The 9,252-nt window shown below is 38.0% G+C and overlaps 2 protein-coding genes across 2 annotated transcripts in view; both read right to left on the minus strand.

The window, feature by feature from the left end:
- LOC131314759 (heat shock cognate 70 kDa protein 2-like) overlaps nucleotides 1-7,365 on the minus strand; it is a 38,966-nt gene extending 31,601 nt beyond the window's left edge. The window contains exon 1 of the mRNA XM_058343604.1: nucleotides 7,291-7,365. The gene's annotated coding sequence lies outside the window, so the exon portion shown is untranslated. The remainder of the gene's footprint in view (nucleotides 1-7,290) is intronic.
- LOC131314758 (heat shock cognate 70 kDa protein-like) lies at nucleotides 474-7,387 on the minus strand. Its single transcript, XM_058343603.1, has 3 exons — nucleotides 7,291-7,387; nucleotides 4,888-5,116; nucleotides 474-2,433 (listed from the first exon to the last, which is right to left on the minus strand). The coding sequence occupies exons 2-3, from the start codon at nucleotides 5,099-5,101 to the stop codon at nucleotides 788-790; spliced, it is 1,860 nt and encodes a 619-aa protein (XP_058199586.1). The 5' UTR covers nucleotides 5,102-5,116; nucleotides 7,291-7,387; the 3' UTR covers nucleotides 474-787.
- Nucleotides 7,388-9,252: the final 1,865 nt, after the last annotated feature.

Here is a 9,252-nt window from a genome sequence, read left to right on the forward strand (position 1 = left end):
ATGAGTATTAGAAAGAATAGATCTGGATTCTCTTTTTTGACCACCACCTATCCGAACAATTCAGTTTGTACATCAGGGATCTCTCTTTTTTCTTCTTGTGTGGACTTGGAAGCATGAATGACGCGCAACTAAGATCACATCATCGTTGTTTTAGCAAGAAAGAAAAGCTTCTTTTCTGGCGATAATGATTAAGTCACCATTTAGGACATGGTAGTTTTTGTAGATAGCCATCGATTACCAATCCCGTAAGACTCAAATGCGTCAATTGACGGAAGGATTATTATGTATCCATTTCTAACACTTCCGTTCTACTAAAGTAATTCGTTGTTAGCCAAAAAGAAACACACCTGTTGAGTACTTGTTTACTTCTCTCTTTTCTATCTCAGTACTTGTTCACTTATATTGTTCTTAGCAGTCCCACCAAAGAACCAACAAAGACTCGCTGGAGAAGAACAGTGATCCCAAAACTCTACAGGCCAAAACAATTAAGATTACACTTTCAAACACAACTTTCACCATCCAGTTCCACTGTTCCAGGCCATGATACAGTAAAGAACCGAAAATAGTCTTGCATGAAGCAAACCCAAAAATCCAAAACAAAATAATACAGAGAGAAAATACCCAAAAGGACATGTACATAGTTTGCAGAGGACACGGAGGAATGAGACCAAAATCCAAAAACTAAAGATTAGAACATCGTAATCTACTTAATCTTAGGTGTAGCACCGCTGCCACCACCAAAAGGACCATCCTCTTCCATTCCTCCACCCATACCACCACCAGCACCCTAGTACATCTTAGCAATTATAGGGTTGCAAATTCCCATCAATTCCTTCTTCTTATACTCAAACTCCTCCGTCACCGCTAGCGGGTTTTCATCCAACCAGTGAATCACATGCTCAAACGCAGCTACAATCTTCTTCTTGTCAGCCCGAGCTATATTTGCTCCTTTCTTCGCATCCCTAATAGTGTTCCTCAGGTCATAAGCGTAAGTCTCCAATGCGTTCTTGGCCTCCACTTTCTTCCTGTGCTCCTTGTCTTCCCACTTGTACTTCTCAGCCTCCTGCACCATTTTCTCAATCTCCTCCTTTGACAACCTACCTTTAGCATTCGTGATCGTGACCATGTTCTTTCGTCCGGTAGTTTGGTCCTCTGCAGACACAGTGAGAATACCATTAGCATCAATATCAAAACAGATTTTGAATTTCGGGACACCCCTAGGAGCCGGAGGAATTCCAGTCATTGTGAATTCGCCCAACAAGTTGTTGTCTATGGTTCGGGTTCTTTCCCCCTCATAGATTCTAAAACAAACAGAGGTTTGGTTATCATAGACAGTAGCCCAATCACTTTGCTCTTTCTTCACCGGAATTTTGGTGTTTCTCGGAATGAAAACCACCACAACCGCACCAAGCTTTTCCAAACCAAAGGAAAGTGGAGTGACATCCAACAGCAGTATTAAATCCAGAACCTTCTCATTCCACTCACCGCTCAAAATAGCGGCCTGAACTGTGGCACCATAAGCCACAGCCTCATCAGGGTTAATGCTTTTGCAAAGCTCCTTCCCATTGAAGAAATCCTGCAACAGTTGCCGGACTTTGGGAATCCTAGTGGATCCACCAACAAGAACGAGTTCATCGACGTTGCCCTTGTCCACTTTTGCATCCCTCAAACACTCCTCCACTGGCTCCATACACTTCCTAAACAACTCAATGTTCAGCTCCTCGAACCTGGCCCGAGTAATTGTTGCGCAAAAATCAATCCCCTCGTATAATGCGTCGATCTCGATCGTAGTTTCAGGAGTCGAGGAAAGAGTCCTCTTTGCTCTTTCACAAGATGTCTTCAACCTCCTTAAAGCTCTAGGGTTCCCACTAATATCCTTCTTAAACTTCCTCTTGAATTCCTGAACGAAATGGTTCACCATTCTATTATCAAAGTCCTCACCCCCCAAATGTGTATCCCCACCTGTAGCTATAACCTCAATTTTACACTCTTCGATGGTTAATAGAGAGACGTCGAATGTTCCACCCCCGAGATCGAATATGAGCACTTTTTTCTCACCGGTGCTATCGGCTTTGTTGTCGAGACCATAAGCAATGGCGGCTGCAGTTGGTTCATTGATTATCCGCATGACGTTGAGACCGGCGATGACTCCGGCGTCTCTGGTGGCTTGTCTCTGAGAATCATTGAAGTAGGCAGGAACAGTGACAACAACGTTTTTTATGGTGGTCCCAAGGTAATCCTCTGCAATTTCTTTCATTTTTACAAGGACCATTGAAGAGATTTCTTCAGCGGAGAATTGTTTCTCTTCGTACTTGTATGTTACTCCTACCATGGGTTTGTTGTCTACACCAGGTGTGACCTTGAATGGCCATAGCTTCATGTCACTCTGAACAGTAGTGTCGCTGTATCTTCTTCCAATTAGACGCTTAGCATCTTGGAAAAACAAAATATCAACTGCCAATGAGAAACTAGAGAGAGATATGTGTTAAAGATCTAAAAGGGTATAACAATGTAGAAAATGGATGGTACAAAGCATGAAATGGTTTTGTTTGAATCTATGTCGCTAGTTTAGACGCTGTTTCAAAAGGAATCACATTCCCTTGCTACAAACAAGCAGTAGTGATGTGGAAGTGCCATCTGAGGCAAGGCAAGTTTTGAGCTCTGAACCTCCAAATTTATTTAAAGCTGCTCCTTATTTAGTATGGTGTTATAATAGGTTAAAAAAAAAAAAGTCTATTTAACCCAAAAAGAAGAGGGCTCATTCTTTTCAAATTAACCAAGAATCAAAGTCTCTGTCAAAACTGTGAATGAATTTATTGACTTCCCTAAATTGAAAAAAAAATTATTATTACGGAGCTTTTCAAATTGATCGGATTTTCGTAGAACAGTTTTACTAGTTTATTAGGTGATAGGTGACATGTAGAAAATGTTATGCAATATATAACAAATGATTGGAAAAGTAAATTTAAAGTAAGTAAATGGCCGATTCAAATTGGTCCCAACTTCGAACTAAAAATTCCATCCAGGGTTTTTACCTACAAGACAATATGCAATTTGCGATATTGGTGGAATACATCAAAAATGCAGCTAACAATGATGATCAAAAATTTCTCAAGAGATTGGCTAAATTGAGATAAAGGAAAGACAAATTAAGTAACTATGATAATCGAAGGAGAATGAATAAATGAATTGTCTTCTCATATTGAATATCGATTAGCTACAAATTAACTCAGAAAATTAAGCATCACATTTGTGTAATTCTCAGGACATTAGTAGAGCTGTGAGGACCTTCATACTTCTACAATTTTCAAAATCAAGCAATCTAGAACCTCTTTAGTAAAACCAGGGCAATAGAAAAAAGTCCGTTTAAGATAGTGCTAAAGATTAAAAAAAATAGGCCCCTGCTAGGGATGGAACCAGAATTTCTAATACAAATACAAGAGGCCAATAGTGGCTTCTCAAGTTGAAAAATGTACATTATAATGTTATATTGTCTTCTCAAGTTGAACAATGGACATTATTTCTTTCACAATAGCCCTCAATTGAAAAATGTACTTTTTGTTTGTTTCTATTTTAATTTATGAAATGTCAATTAGGTGTTTGTGATCTTGGATTTGGTACTATTTTAAATTGCATCTTTCGGGTTTGTTTGGAATATATAGAAAAGAAACGAACTGAAAGAAAAAGTAATACATATTCCCTCCCCTTGTTTGGTTTAGAAAGAAAGCGGGAGGAAAATAAGAAACTAAGTTTTGAGCACAATATATTTTCCTTTATATTTACATCACACTTCCTTCTTAACCATTTTTCTTAGTTCCAAGTGGACACTTAGATTCTTAAAGGAGGGCCTTTTTAACCTTCTTTGATAAATAACTTAGGGTTTTTTGTTCATTTTTTGTACATAAATTAGGATAAATTATCAGTAGTCGAGGATAACTTCGTCATATACTCAGGGTGAATGTTTTTTTTTTTTTTTAAATCAAAATGATACCTTCATGAAAGCTAATGTGAAAAGGTATGTGGAAGGAAGAGAAAATTACTAAAAAAAGAAATTAAGTGTGAATATGTAGACAAAACTGTTAGACAAATATATGCCCCCGGCTCCCTCACTGTATGATATTTCTGAATCCGTCATTGCCCCCAGTTTTAGCCCTAAAATAGGGCCCTCAAATCTGTAGTAGTAAAATATATCACGACGAATGATTAATCCAAAAAAAATTAACGTGAATCTAACAGAAATTTAGAAATGGCGAACAAAAAGGCCAAAACATAAAGTTAGTCCAAATTATCCATTAGCAAGGTGAGAGTAAAATTGCTCCATCTATTTCCATAATAAAAATTTCTATATTTTTTAGTAACTTAAGAATTTGTAAAAAAATACTCCCTCCGTCCCAATTTGTTTGTCCAATCATGGATTTCCAACTTATTAAGGAAACCAAATCTAATCATTTGATTTGAAAATCTACATAATCTGAGCATTGATTTTGAAATTGAACAATCAATTTGAGATATGTATAAGTCAAAAAGGGAATAAACAAATCGGGACTGAGAGAGTATCAATCATTTTTTTGGAGGGTCCCTCAATATTTCTGCCCCTACAAAATGACATGCATAATTAAGATGTAGTGGCCATTAAAGCACTTGAAGGCTTTCTTTGGCGCAGATTAATTAAGAAATAACACCATACAAGAGAAGGCACTACAAGAAATTAATGTTTCAAAGACAAAAATATTAAGCACGGTTGTTATGGACTCCAAAATTGTGTCAAAGTTGTGTCCCCAAAAGTGTTAATTGTTGTAGGGAGGCGTGAAGCGTGCAAAAGAAGCAACAAAAGAATATGCACGTAATTGGATAAAAATAGCTTGAATTTTAGAGCTTAGAACATACCAAAAACAGTGTTGATGGGGTTCACAGCGACTTGATTCTTTGCACCATCGCCGATTAAACGGTGCGTATCGGTGAATGCAACATAAGATGGTGTCGTCCTGTTTCCTTGATCATTTGCAATAATCTCAACACGATCGTGCTGCCAAACCCCCACGCATGAGTAAGTCGTTCCGAGATCGATCCCAATCGCCAGCCCTTCTCCTTTTCCAGCCATTTTTTTTTGGGAAAACTAACAAGGATAATCACAGAATAACATAAACCAATTCAACAAATAATAGAACAAGATAGGGAGGAAATAGTTGCACTTGACATTTATCTAACGGGTATAGTACTGTAGAATGAAGGGTGGAATAGGACAACATTTCAAAGGAAGACATTATTTCGAGAATGCCCTAACCGTGGGCTTCTGAGAAAATTGTGTGCGTTTAATTCCCGCCACTTGATGTCATTATACATTGGCATGTATGCATGGGGAAGAGAATTAGTCACTATACATCTATTCTTTCTCTCTTAAACTAATGCATGACCCGTGCTTAAAGGCACTCCAAAAAAAATCCAGCCGTAAAGTAACCAATAAAATCCAGCCAATATTCAATATAGGTGAGTCCAATTAGTACCGACCACGAACAACTGAATTGGGCCAAGCATTTTAAGAATAACGGAGCATCAATCTTTTGGTTGGGGTAATATATTACTTGTTTTGATGTATGAGCCTTCAGGACTTCTATCCCACAACAACTGCGGAGGAGTAGCACCGATGCAATTCTAAAAGTACCACGAATCCCTATATGCTTCACTGATGAAGAAAAAATGAATACAAAGCAGACAAAACAATTGAAAGAAAGCCTACACACGCACAATCCCTATAGGCAAGTTTTTATTATCCAGTGTTTTTTTTTCTTTAAAACAAAGGGCTAATTCATGTGCTTTCTTATAGTTACACTCAAAATCGCTGTAAAATGAACAAAGCAATGGTCAGTGATACACACATCGGCCCTCCATGATACATGAACAGTTACTCCATGAAAAACTTGTAAGTTGCTTCTAAAGCAATGTTCTAAATACCGTACAGATTAGGGTACCGGTTTTCCTATTGGTACGGTACGTACCGGTACCGGTCAAATACCGGGTACCGTTTCGGATTGATCGCTATTAGTGTTATTTTTCTACTTAAAAGAATTTATAGTATAATATACACTTTTTTAAAATAAATAAAAAATCCGGTATTTGTCCGGTACCGTCCGGTATTTGCCCGGTACCGTCCGGTATTTGCCCGGTACTTGAAGAAAAAAAATAAATTTAAAAGTATCCGGTACTATCCGGTATTGGCCGGTATTGACCGGTATGTCCGGTACCGACTTGTATTTGAGCCGAAACGGAATTAGAGGTGTAGGGTACCGGATTCTGTCAAAAACGGAACATACCGGCCGGTACGGAACGGTATTGATAACATTGTTCTAAAGCCTCTCATTCGCACTCTTCACACCATGTTCAAAGATTAATTGTAATTATCTAAGATTGCAAATACCCAGATGAAGTTTTAGTAAATCGGTGGATTATGCACACCCCTGACCCATTAATTCACTACCACGTGGCCCCGAGCCGCCGCGACCGGAATCTAATTCGACATTTTATTGACCAATGTGAAGGTATATTAGGGGATAAAACTCAAAATGAAAAGAATCCAATCAAAATAGAACCTTAATTCCACAAAAAAGCAGGGTACATCATATGGAAAACAGGGTTGTGCTGGTAAATTAAGGACTGAGAGTTGAGTCCGCCCACTTCCATGATAATAACACTAAACTGGACTGCTAACTATTCAAAATAGGACGACAAGAAATTCTCCAACTATTTAACAGATGGTTCAAATGTTTCTATAGTTAGATATCGTCTTCCACATGGAGCACTAAGTAAAAAAAAAAAAAACTGTATCCTTTACTTTAAAGGCCACCCAAACAAAATCACTTCTCCAAAGTTTGGGTTCCTCTCTACGGGGGCGGCAGAGAGAGAGAGAGAGAGAGAGAGAGAGAGAGAGAGAGAGAGAGAGAGAGACTTTTGATAGTCACTCTCAATTATTTGGGAACAGATAAGTTTGTGCTCATCTAATGCATTGCAGTACAGAAACATAAACCACATTTTAACATAACCCCTAAGTTTGAAATGAACCCAGCCATAAAAACCCCTAAACTCAGATTTCGGTGATAACGGCAGCGATCGGCGGTGGATGGCGATAGGAAGCAACGGTGGTTGCCGATCCAAAAAAATAAAAAAGCAACGATGGTTAAGAGAGAGAGAGAGAGAGAGAGAGAGAGAGAGAGAGAGAGAGAGGTAACACGCTTAGAAAGTTGCAAGTAAACTTGTAAAGAGCATTAGAGGGAGATATGGAAGTATGGGACTTACCTTGGAGAAGAAGAAGCGGTGGTGATTGGAGAGACACACACAGAGAGAGAGAGAGAGAGAGAGAGAGAGAGAGAGAGAGTGTGTGGAGTAAAGAGTGGAAAGTATTAGTACAGAGGATACATTTACGAGGGAGGGGCTCGTGGGCACTACTACTGGTGGTTTTGCTTCAGGAGTAAGCTAATACTATGGGTATGGGAGGTGCTTAAGGAGTAAGCTACAACTATGGGTATGGGTGGTGCTTAAGGAGTAATAACTATGGGTCTGGGTGGTTTTGCTTAGGCTCCCTTCCAGTTTATTGGAAACAGAGCTTTTCGAAATTGAAAATAATTTCAAACTCAAAAATTATGTATTTACACAAATAATTTTTCTATCAATATGAATCTTGATAGAGGATAAATTAAAAAAATTTCTTCAATATATCATATTCATTCTCCATTTTGAAGTTTTAGGGATGGGTTGGAGAAGCATCTCTACCAGATACCTCAAAAATTAGCTTCAATTTGCTACCACATCTCAAATTTTAAAAGAGTAAGCTTATGTGGTGCACTCCAACAGATCCTTCAGACTGTAATATTTCATAACTTTTTTTTTTTTATACTCAGTTTTATTGACACATATGTAAAATGATACATTTTTGACATTATCCGGTTGGCCACTATTTTCTATTGGTCAATTACTTTAATTACACTAGCTAGTATTCCTTTATTGGACAAAAATTGGGCTGGAGAAGAAGAAGCGGTGGAGGTCAGGAGGTCTCTATAGCTTGTTGAGTTTTTTTATTCGTTAATTTACTTAATAGACTAACGGAGTGTATTAGACGTTTAGGAGAGGAGGTTAGTTCTAGTGTGGTGGTTGTTTACATCTTAAAATATGTCACCCAATAAAAAAATTACATGTGGCACCAAATAGTGTATTAATCAATCAAAACACATCGTAATTACGCTCGAGATACAGAAGATCAAAGGGTTCAATGATGATGTTATTTTAGCACTATACGGTATCGTTTTGATTATAAACGACCATGTTTGGTCATCAAAAGATAGGTATTAAGATGATAATTAACCACAACCGCTGGTTAACTCTTAAAACCATCGAACGGTGTCATTAGCACCCTCTTTCATGGGAGAAATCAGTTATGCATGTAGTGAATCATCTGAATAATTTATCTAGAAGCACTAATCCATGTTGCACAAAAACAGGAACCCACTACCCAAAAATTAACCACAATCAACATCAACAAACATGGATAGAGAAGAGTTTTCTGAGAAGACCAAGTCAAGGGACCGTTCCAAGGCCTTTGCAACCGTTTTTGGAGGGAATCAAGTATGTTTTGAATTAAATTTGAACGAAGACGTGGGCATCAAAAGAAAACATGAACAATGCAGGTTAAAGATAGACTCATCATCTATAAATAGAAGAAACAATTGAAGAGAGAGGACCCCCGACAAAAATTCATCATTTGACAATCCATACAAAGTGATTGCTCAGAGATCTAAAGTAGTTTAGGACGACTTTTTTTTACCTTTTTTGACAAATATTGAATTGGTTTTGAATATCATCAGTTATGTATTGCCTTCACTGACTTATATACACAATAGTACATCAAGATCTCCTTCAATCAAGGAAGTTACAATCAAATCTCCTAATCCTAGAATACAGTCAAAGTTACAATCAAATCTCCTAATTATAGGATACAATCAAGGAGAGATATGCAAGATTTATAGAGAGATATATGGTTCTTATCACTCCCCCTCAAGTTGGAGCATGAATATCCATAATGCCCAACTTGGAGACTAAGTGATGCAACTGCTTTGCACCAAGTGCTTTGGTGAAAATATCCGCAGGCTGCTGAGCTGTAGGGACGTGCATCGTCCGAATAATCCCAGCTTAGAGCTTTTCACGAACTAGATGACAATCTATTTCGATGTGCTTAGTTCGCTCATGGAACACTGGATTTGTGGC

The sequence above is a fragment of the Rhododendron vialii genome, chromosome 13a (genome assembly GCF_030253575.1).
Source record: "Rhododendron vialii isolate Sample 1 chromosome 13a, ASM3025357v1".
In the NCBI taxonomy this organism is placed as follows: domain Eukaryota; kingdom Viridiplantae; phylum Streptophyta; class Magnoliopsida; order Ericales; family Ericaceae; genus Rhododendron; species Rhododendron vialii.